The following is an 11598-nucleotide window of genomic DNA, read 5'->3' as shown; positions in this document are numbered from 1 at the left end:
TCAAGAAAAGTCCTGGAAAGTCCTTGAATTTCAATCTCATCATAGAGTGGGAACCCTGACTTGGAATTGTCAAGGAATTTTATTTTAACTCATGAAAGCAGGGATAGTTGCAATTTTTTACAAAAAAGCCTAATTTTTTTTATACTATACATGAAAAAGAGCCCTTTAGCATTGTCAGTAACTGTAACCAGTTTTTGAGATTTGAGTTAAATAATTCCAACATCTATTACTATTATTTTATAAAATTCCACTTTTTAGTGAAACTTTTCCATGTTTCCAGTCTCATTCTATTACATGTTTTTATTCACAAAATCTAATATTTGACATTAAGAATAAAAAAAAAATATAGTTAAAGTGCCCTGGCGAATGTAAACTTAAATGTTGCCCACTCTGCCAACACAACATCCACTTGTTTATTCAAGAGATTTGGGTTTAAATACATGGAGTTTCTTTATCTCAAAGTGTCAAAAATACTCAATGATGTTAAGAATAAGATTAGTTATAGTTTTTCTGTGATGCTAGTCTTTGCATGTTTAAATTAATTTCCCTCTTAAAATCATAAACTATTGCCCTCTATTTTCAATATTTGTCAACTGAAAACTCTCAACTCTAGGAAAAATATGGTTGGCTGATTTGATACACATTATTTTATAAAACTTCTCACCAACTTTAAATAATTGTCTATTGCAAGCTAGAGATTGAAAATTCCATGCTCTGCACTTGGGAGTTATTTAAAATAAAATGCTGCACTAAGTATAGCTTATGTTAAACAAAATTTAAAAAAATGGTTGGTTTGTAATATCTTTAAGCAAAAAAATTTTGCCAAACTTTTCTCTGTTATCTTAATATATCCAGTGAAAAATTAAAATGTTAATGTCATTTTCCATGAAAATGTATAAATTTTGTCCTTGTTCAATCTTCCTTAAATTTTTAAGTAATTGTAAATGGACTACTTTAATCTTAATTTTTGTTATGTTGATTCTGACAAATGCTATTTTTCGAAATTCACTAACATTCTTTGTTGCAGTGTTATATTTTTCATGTGCTTAAAAAACAATACCTATTGATTAAAATTAATTCGATTCACTGTAGTCAAGGTCTCTCATTGAATCAAATTGAAATAACTAATAATAAATAAGTTTATTTCATAATTTTTATTAATAAAAATTACAGGTACCACTGCATTATACACATTTTTGTCAATGCATCCTGCCATTGTTAGTAATTATCCTAGTCCTGAAACATTTGAAGAAGTACAGTTTTTCAATGGTAGAAACTACTATAAGGGTTTGGATTGGTAAGTATTCAAAATTTTGACTTAAGCATTGCTTTGATGTAATAGCTTTGATACTGAAACTACTTTTCAGTTTTTGGACATAATACTTATTTTCTGTAAGGTATTAGTTTTTCAGTTTCTCCTAAGTTGTACCTGTATGAAAAATTCTATTGCTTTTGAAAAAAAATACTTATGTAACAAATTTTTGAAAAACTTAAATTTGCTGTCCTTGGATGCATTTAAAAAAAATTATTTTTTCAAATCAAATTATTATCTTTGCTCTAAATTGTGACTGTCACTTGCCGAAGTATTTTTGAATATATTATCTGATTTTTATAACTTTACTGACTTATGGCATAGTATATAAAATAGAATACAATAATAAACTTGCTAACTCTGTTGGTTTCGGTGTGACTTTCAAATTTTTGGGTACAATTCCAGGATCTGTGGTCACCAGTGTTATTTTCACAAAATGCATCATAGTATTGCTAAATGTATTTCCTAATTTTCAAAACTTTATTGACGTGTGATAAATTATATAGGATATTACAATGACAAATGTTATAATATGATTCTATTAGTTTTAATGACATATTTTATGTCATTGGAAATTTTGATATAAATCACTTTTTATATGTTTCATCATTAAAATTATTAAATTATGCCCAAGTTATTGTATTCAACCTTTAAAATTAATTCTGTGAATGAGTGAAATGCTATTTCTAAACATATGTTATTTTTCTTAATGTACTATTCTAGTATTTTTATTCTAACTACCTTTAATTTCCATTATTTAAATAGTCAATAGTTTATCTCTGATGTGATGAGAAATGATTGTGTGGTTGTATTATATTAAAATTTTAAGGAATTTTGATATTTTATTTTCCACATACTCAAGTAAAACTTGTCCTAAACTTTTAGAAACGACGTATCTAAATAAATATTAAAGAGTGTCACACTTAATAAAATTTTCATTAATTGTTATTGCGAGTTAAATATACAAAGATAGTAATTTTTTTCAATGGCTCTGATAAGTGGCTTTGAGAGATAAATGAAAAGCTGAAAATGTGTTTTTTGTAACTGTTCAGTTTTTAAAAAACTCTAAAATAACAAGAAAATCCTTTTTTTTTTTTAATTTTTAGGTATATGAATTTTTTTCCTGTTCCTAAAAATTCTACTGATAAGTACTTATTTGAGAAAAGTGCTACTTACTTTGATGGAGACTTAGTGCCAATGAGAGCACATGCTTTATTACCCTCCGCCAAACTTATTACCATATTGATTAGTCCCATCAAACGAGCATATTCTTGGTACCAGGTGAGTACTTTAATGGTTGTTATATATTCTGTAAACCTTTTTAGTAATTGACATTTTCCTACATTTTTATAGACATAATCAAACACATAGATTAATGTAAAGACAAATTCATAGTAATAATCAATAGTTATTTTTTAAATATTCATTCCAAAAATCCTTTTATAATTTTTTAGAAGTAATATCTTTGCAAATTGCCATTTTACATTTTGTTGAAATATGTAATTATATTCTTAAAGGATCTTATAAATATTTTAGAATATAATCTCTAAAAATACATAATCAAATTTCAAAACTCTAAGAGCAATGTACTGTTTCTTAGTGTTATTGAATATTTTTGTGAGATCTTAGAAGTACTTCAAACCTATTTAAAATGATGCAATCTGCTTCTTAAATCGTCGTGTTCTTTAAACTCTGGTCAACTGAATTTTGAAAGTTAAAAGTACCAATGCACCGAAATGTCATAAAACACATTTAAAATTGTATTACTGTTTATTGTTTGTTACTTACACTAAAGTAAAAGATCTAAAGACTTAGTTTATGATTTAATTTTGTGCCCTTTTTTAACAATTGTTCAATATACAACATTTATGATGCTTTGTTAGTATAAATAAATATTTAATCAAGATAAAACAGACATTGATCATCTACATTACGTGTATGAAGTAGGGTTTTGGAAAGAAAAAAATTTCAGGAACAGTCGTTATAATTGTTTTCTAGCAAGATTTGATCTTTAATGTGATTTAGGTTGTGTAATTAAATGCGTAATATATTATATTTAATAGACTTACGCATGTCCCTTTTCCTCGCTCTTTTTCATGGAGTCTGCCTGTACTTGCATGAATAGTTTTAAATCGATACTCTGTATTTATAATGACTTATATAAGACCTAGCATTCTGAAGTTGAGAAGCATTCAACATTTTTTAGCTATTCAATAATTAATTTTATTATTTTATAGTAAGTTTTTTAATGTAATGATCTATTACAGCATATGCGAGGTCACAAGGATCCCACTGCACTGAATTACAGTTTCCAAGAGATAGTCACTACTGGTGATAGAGGGCATAAAGCCCTAAGAGAGCTTAGAAGTCGTTGTCTCATGCCTGGAATGTATGCCCAGCATTTGGACAGGTGGCTGTCATTTTACTCACCACAACAAGTAAGATTTCACTCTCTTTTGTAACAAAACCTTCAGACTAAGAAGTTTGAAAATTGCTGGCTACTTAGAAAGTTAGAAGGGCTAGAGTGATCCCTTCCGACTTTTTTGTCGCATTTTCAATTTAAAGTATATGTTTCAAATTTAATAAAAAAAAAATAATTAAAGCTATAGAAGCTCTATCATTAAATAATACCTAAGAGGCCTATCTGGGCCATCCAGTCATTCTTGGTATAAGTTTCAAAGCTCATGTGAGGCTTAAATCTTAGTAATTTAATAAGCTCATAAATAGTATATTATGAATATTCAGAAAACTGCACTGCTTCAAATTAATTACTTTTATAATTACTAAGCAAGAAGGGCCACCCCGACCCTTCCACTTTATACTATTAAAATAATTTTTGAGATTGTTATAATTACTATTAGTAGCTTGTTTTTATGATTAAAAATTAAAAAATTGTTTAATAATTTCAAAATTGTGATTTTGGCTGAATAATGCATGTTTAGCCTATAAAATATTTGGTAATATTAACCAGAAATTATTAATATTTAAGCATTTTAATATCTACTAACTATTATTTCTAAATCTTAACTGTTTGGAATTCAGCTTCCAATCGGTGTTTTTAATTTGCATTAGCTAGAGGTTTAAGGGCTTAGATTTTCAGAAAAAAAAGTAATTTCCAAATGATTTTAAAAGGAAAAAAACTTTTTGAATGTGTGTGCGTGTGTTTGTATTGATATTTGTATATAATTAAAAAAAAATTAATTTATGTCTATTAATGTTTATTTTTGAAGTAGTTTTCTGAATAAAGGCATAAGCTAAATACAAAAATATTTATTAATTTTGTTTCATACTTAATATGAAAAGTCTTGTTTGAGATTAGTCTTTGATTCAATCTTAAAATATTTTTCAACAGAAATTTTTATCTTCATAATTTTAAAAACAGTAATTCAGTAAAAATATTTTTGCTGTTGCCTTTGATCTGTTAATAACTAGTGCAACACCATAAAATGTGAGTGTTGTCCATCTCTTTCCCATGTAATGGGAATTTTAAATTTATTCTTTTAAATTTTTTTTAACATATTTATTTTCAACTTTAACTGTATTTTAAATATATTAATATAAAGGAATGATAAACTTTTATTAGTTTCCAAAATAAGGGAAATTTCATAAATCTTTGTTTAAATATGGAATTTTTGTTTTTCTGTGTGTGTCTGTTCTCAAGTAACTATCAATTATAAAAATCAAGCTAATTTAAGAACACTATTTTTTCTCTGTAGTTCATAATTTTTTATTATTACTGATTCTCTAATATAATTGCAAATTCAACATTTGTTGAAATTTTTCTTAATTTTCGGGATTGTTTGAACTGAAGTTAAATATATTTAAAATAAGTATTTTATTTAGTATGTTATTTGTAATAATTTTTTGATAATATTTCATCTATAGTTACTCATCATTGATGGTGAAGAATTGAAGTCCGATCCTATAGCTGTTATGAACAAGTTGCAACAGTTCCTGAAAATTAAACCTTTTTTTAATTACAAAGATCATTTAAGGTAAAACATTTTTACGATCTATTGTTTTAAATGTTAGAGTATATTTTTTTAAGAGTATATTTATATTTAATATTTTATATTGTTCATAATTCTATTTAATATTTAATTTTACTTTATTTTGTATCCAACAAAATTTGTCTGTTTAAACCAATGTGTTTAAACTAAAATTTTTTTTTTTAGAAGAAAACTAACCCTGGTTTTTTATGAAAGAAAAAAAAAGCATTTTAATAGTTTAATTTTCTATTTATATAAATACGTATAGTTTAAAAATATTGCATGAAAAATGTTGCATTTTTCCTTAAATCCTAATAGATTTTAAATGTTAATGTATCACTGCTCTCCCGCAAAATCATATGTAAAATAAGTTGAACACATTTTTTATGTATCTATGCATTATGTTTCTATTTATGTACCATGTTTCATGCTCTCCTTTAAATGTGTATTAATTCAATTTTACGAAAAAGAAATTTTCATTTCATTAAGATAATTGATGCTAATGTTATACATTATATACTGCTAAACTATACCATTAATTGTTGCTTAAGTGTGGCACTTTCAAACATTCCTAACAAGCAAAGGGGAACTCACTCTTTTACATGCAACACTATTATAACAATAAGATATTAAATTTTATTATTTATTTGCATGCTAAATTGATTTTAAGTAAAATCTAAATCAAAATCTTCAGTTATTCTTTTTTGACATAGCACATTCATTAAACAAAAGCGTTATAATTTTTAATTGTATATTAATTTCAATTTGGGGCATAAAATGTTATTTTGGTTTTAACAAGTTTAAATCATAAATTCAAAACTTATGATTATTGAAAGTGATTAGATAACTGAGATAATTATTTATTATTATTATTCTTTTTTTTTTAATCCAGGATTTTAAACTTTATCACTATTTTGTGAAACATCTCAATGACATTTTATATTTCTAAAAAAATTTTGTGCACCTGAAATTTTTAGGAAAAACGTGTTGAAAATTGTGTGATGGAATTTTTTTTTTTAAAAGATTATATACTGGTAAGAAGCTTAAGAACATGCGTGAACGGTAAAAGTGGGCACTAAATTTTTTTATTGTAAGTTTTGTGATTTTTTTTTTTTACTGTGCTGATAATTATTTTATAAAAGTACTGGTAAATGGTTGTAAAATTGGCATATCTTAACCTCTGATTGTTATTACAATTCTTACATTGTAAACGTTTAAAATTTTAAAAATTCAGTTAATAAGTTTACCTAAAGTTGGTGCTCACAATTATTGTATATTTTATTTACAATTATTGTATATTTTTATTTAAAAAGTTGGTCATGTAGTAGCTTCTTTAAAATTAATTCAATTTTAATGGCAATTGTAAGTGTTTTGTAATATATCTCTTCTTCTCTTCCTTATCCCCAAAATTAGCAGGGCTAAACAATGTCCATGAAGTTCATGACTTGGAGGAAGTCTGCCACCAAAAGTGGGTTATTTAGTATGTCCCTCTTGTCCAGTCCAATACAGTCCAGGATATGTTGGGGAGAAACCTGCATGTTGTGGCACCTGGGGCAGTTTGGGAAGATTTTAGTACTACCCTTGAAGGAAAGAGACTTAAGGTCGCCGCTGGTAAGCGCCGTCTGGTCCTTCCAGTTGCACCGAATGTTGAGTGCACCTCCTGGACGGGTGCTTTGGTACCAGTTATGTTTGGGGGGGGTACGATATGATATGAATATGATAGGTTGTAATATATTTTATGTATAAAAGCAAGGCTAGGCATAATTGTTATAACTAATAACATTTTTGTCATGGATTTAAAAAAAAATAAGGACAATTTGATAATTAGTTTGGTAAAGTCAAGGAACTTATTGTCTTTGTGACCTCTGATATTTTTTTTTCTTTTATAAAGATAAAATTGAAAAATGTAGTTGCTTTGTTGAGATATTTTTAGTGCAACTACGTTAAAAATTTTGATATAGTTGTGTTAAATTTAAATTGTTAAAAATTGATTTCAGGTACGATCCTAAGAAAGGTTTCTTCTGCCAAGTAAGCCTGGAGCGTAACAATACTAAGTGCCTGGGACGAAGTAAAGGTAGACTCTATCCTCCTATGGACCCCCAGACAGAGAAGTTCCTGAAAGCTTTTTACCTCCCCCACAACATTGCACTTTCTAAGCTGCTCACAAAACTCAGACAACCCATTCCTCTATGGCTTGAAAAAGATTTATCCCATGGATCCTGAATCTATCATCCCCATTGGATTCTTACGAGATTGCGTGAACATTGTTGCATTATTCCGCGAATACTTATGAGAGTGACTGAATATTGTTGCATCATCCCATGGATTCTTATGAGATTGGAAATATTATTGCATTATCCCATGGATCCTTGACAACTATGAGATATTGTTGCATCCATGAGCTGTTTCTAATGAGTAAAATTTCTCATTTGTGATTTTTATAATGAGCTGCATTGTTACTAACTGCATTTTAAGATTAACTAAAAAAAAAGTTTTTTTTTTCTTTTTTCCCCTTATAAGTGTTATTTATACTTTAGGGGTTTTTGTACAAATTGAGTTTTATGAAACAATCATGTTATGGACAATCGCCTGATGAGCATGATTGCAAACTTTTAAACTAAAAGATACTTTAAATTAGAGATGACATATTGTCTCTGCATCTTTTTAAACAATGTTGTACATTTTCTTAATTTTATATTGCTGAACTGCGGCAGGATTTTTTAAAAGAGGAAGTGTTAATGAATGTTATTTTGTCGAGCATTGTAACAAACATTTGTGCAATTGTTTTTATTATAATAAGTGTCAATATATTAAGTCTTAATATTAAACTTTAATTTCATCAAAAATCGTATCATTGTCGATTGTTACTTAACAATAGATAGATTTGTAACAATGTAATTTATTAGTTGTAATTTTTTTTAATAATAATTAAAAAGAATGACTTTTTATAGTGTATACTTATTTTTATTTGAAATCTACTATCATCAGAATAGTTTTTTTTAAATTTAAATTTTGTTTTCATTGTGCACAAATGTATTTTTTATTAATTAAAATTCATTTCATATTGTTATGTGTGATGTTTGTAAAGAAAATACAGATACTTAGCTAAACTATTATCTTAGTATGTAATATATGTTTAAAATAACTTGTGGTTTTGTATATATAAATATATATATAAATGTATCAGAATTGTCTAAAAGGATTTAAATCATTCATCTTTTAATTTTTTATTTTTATTTCCTAAAACAAAAATAAGCTTTTTTTTAAAAAGAATTTCAAAATTCAGTTGTATCATTAACTGAATAGTGCTGTGCAGTTTTATTGTACAGGTTTAGGAAGTTATAACATATTGCTTTCTGTGAAAGCTGTCTTAACTGTGATTCCTCATATAATGAGAAGAAAACCATTGTTTTGGTTTTGGTGTTCAGTCATAACTTTTAAGCTACAAAATTTTATTGCACAATCAGAATAAGAATTATTTTATTTTGTAGTTTGCAGTGTTGCACCTTTTAAATTAATGCATCTTTCACTAGCAGTGCTTTATAAATAACTATGGAGAAAAAAAATTGTGCTGATGTTGTAAGTTATCGTTATTTTAAGACATCTTTAATTTTATTGAGAAAAATATAAAAAAATTTTAAGGACTAAAAATTTTTTATCGTTTAAAATATTGTTCTATAGAATATCAAATACAATTGTGTCTCCCTGAATTACTTGTAAAAAATATTTCTGAGTAACCCTTTCCCTCTTGCTCGTGTCAAAATGAGCATTTGTTCCCTATTTCTCATTGCCGTGATATTTCCAGGCTAGAGCATTAAAAAAATGCATGAAAAAGGTTTAAATGTATACATCGCCTGTGCACGGGATTTTTTTTTTTAAATTTCTTATTTTACACTATATGGTTGCACCCAACTATTTTTAATGCAACTGGAGTGTGATGTTGGCCTTAGCATCTCCTGCTTTAAAATTTATTTTACAAAAAAAATTACTAATATTTATTAATATTATGCATAAGTTTAATAAATTTCTGTTTTAATGTTTAAGAGACCTATATATTTTTTTAAAATTTTCTTTGCTAAGTGGAATATCAACATTCTATATCAATAATCCTAAATGCTAGCTTTACCTAAAAATTTACTTTTTAAAAAAAAAAAATCGAAGCTAAAAAAAATTCCGAAAATCAAAAATGGTTGCATATATTGTATGTACATGCACCCTACAGGGTAAAGAATAACAGTTACTGCAGAAATGTATTTTAGTAATTCCTATTATAACTACCATATTTATCTGGACTCTCTCAGATTAAGAAACTTGTTTTTGACACGAGAAATCGCAATTCTCTCTCCTTTATAAATATATGGAGAAATTAGGAAATTGAGATTCAAATGTAATATTTCTAATATTGATCATAAGATATTTCTTTTGAGTATTACAGGGTCTGTCATTTTTTTTCTCACAAAAATCTTGTGTCTTACATGTCAACTTAAAAAAAAAAGTTTTTCCTGAAATTAAAATCTGCTTAAAAAACTATTTATTTAGATGGGTATCTGATTATGGCATTGATGTAATTTGTATCTAGTTCATATCTTTTTGTAATATTTATTGAGCATTTAGACAAATTTTTAGAGAGTATGGAGAATTTATAACTTTTTAAATTATGGTTTGCAATTATTATTTCTCTTTTAATTAATAAGGGATTATTTTTTTTATTGATTAATGTAATAGAAAATTATATATGCGGAGATCATGGTAAATTATTACTTTTAAGATAAATTATTTTTATGATATTTTAATACTTCTACTCTATCTTCAGCCTAAAATCTCCTATTAAGTCCTTATTAATTCATCCTCATTATTTTTGAATAGGAGGAGAAATATGCCAATGAAAATTATTTTTTATGTTACATTTGTTTACATACAAAGCATTTAAATCATGTCGACAGGTATATTTTTTTATCTTAATTATTAATATTTTTTTTAAAAAATTAATACATTAATGATTACATACATTATTATTTGTTTTATCTCCCTTCTCATTTAATTATTTTTTCAAATAAATAGTTTATCAACAGGACGACACTATTGTATTAGGTATATTCTGTGTAATTTCTGCATGAAATTGTTTGTTTGGCTCTGTAATAATGTGCATTTCTAAATTTCAATTGATTATGTTTAGTTGAGGCCTATGTAGGCTTAATTTATTTATTCAATGATGATTTGTTCTATTTAATCTTTAAAATGAAATATTCGGGCAGCTTTTGTTACATTTATTTATTTGTTAATTTATTATTATTGGGACACTTTTTTTTTGTTTGATTAAAAATTGAAACTACTTACCATATAATTCACACAATTAAAAGTTTATAAAATGATTTAACTTATGTATCTGTCCAACTCTCTGTTCTCAATTTTTTTCCCCTTTATATAAAACATCTTGTTAAAAATTGAAACTACCCACCATATAGTTCATAAATTTAAAAATTAAAAGAAAAAAAAATTCATATCAATTCTAAAAATCTTTTTCCTGCTCTTTAAAAGATTTATTCAAAATTTTACTTTTTATTTGTTTGGTGAACTCCTTTCTTTATTTAAAGCTTAATATATATGTTTTTTTTTTTTAATAAGAGTTATTAAGCTGTGACTGAAGTCATAAAAATGTTTATAGTTTGTAAGGAAGGTATTATACTTTTCAAATTTTTCATCTTAACTGTAATCCCTGTACCATTCATTCTGGCAACTATAAACATATTTATTTTTATAAGAAAGTTATTATATTTTTATAATTTTATTTAGTTGTCCAATTGACCATAATTTACCTTTTTTTTTCTCGTTTATGGAGCGGTTTTTGCTTTCTTTTACTGTAGTAAATACACATTATATCGCTTTCGTCTATTTAGAATATTAAAAAGGAGATTACTATAAAAGAAAGAAGATTAAAACTTGTTTTCTCATTAAATATAAAAGTTTTATTCAAAAGAACAGGTTTTTGTAAAACAATTATTCCAATTTTTCTATTTGAACTTTTTATTTCTTCTTGAAATTAAGTGATTTGCTAATTTTGAAAGGAGGATTTTTTTCTATATCATTTAATGCAGAGTTCTCCCTAAGAATAAAAAAGGGACCCAAGTAATACATACAGTAAAATTTTATCAAAATGTATAATATTATGTAAAAACTGAATTTTATCTCTACAGTTTTTAATTTATTCTCTTAATTTTCTGTGCATATTTCTAAACCAAAAGTAATATTTTCTGTGCATATTTCTAAAAGTAATTCTCTCTCATAACAAATTAAGGG

At 26.1% G+C, this 11598-nt stretch overlaps 1 protein-coding gene across 2 annotated transcripts in view; it reads left to right on the top strand.

Moving 5' to 3' along the window:
• The window catches only part of LOC107436619 (N-deacetylase and N-sulfotransferase sfl), a 96644-nt gene extending 88484 nt beyond the window's left edge, over positions 1 to 8160 (top strand). For both annotated transcript variants that reach the window (XM_016048387.4, XM_016048388.4), the window contains 5 exons: positions 1174 to 1297; positions 2419 to 2593; positions 3580 to 3750; positions 5198 to 5307; positions 7299 to 8160. In XM_016048387.4, the coding sequence (XP_015903873.1) occupies positions 1174 to 1297; positions 2419 to 2593; positions 3580 to 3750; positions 5198 to 5307; positions 7299 to 7524 (806 nt within the window). In that variant the 3' untranslated portion in view covers positions 7525 to 8160. The remainder of the gene's footprint in view (positions 1 to 1173; positions 1298 to 2418; positions 2594 to 3579; positions 3751 to 5197; positions 5308 to 7298) is intronic.
• Positions 8161 to 11598: the final 3438 nt, after the last annotated feature.

Source organism: Parasteatoda tepidariorum, chromosome 10 (assembly GCF_043381705.1).
Source record: "Parasteatoda tepidariorum isolate YZ-2023 chromosome 10, CAS_Ptep_4.0, whole genome shotgun sequence".
NCBI lineage: Eukaryota > Metazoa > Arthropoda > Arachnida > Araneae > Theridiidae > Parasteatoda > Parasteatoda tepidariorum.
This window is presented reverse-complemented; position numbering and strand designations above follow the sequence as displayed.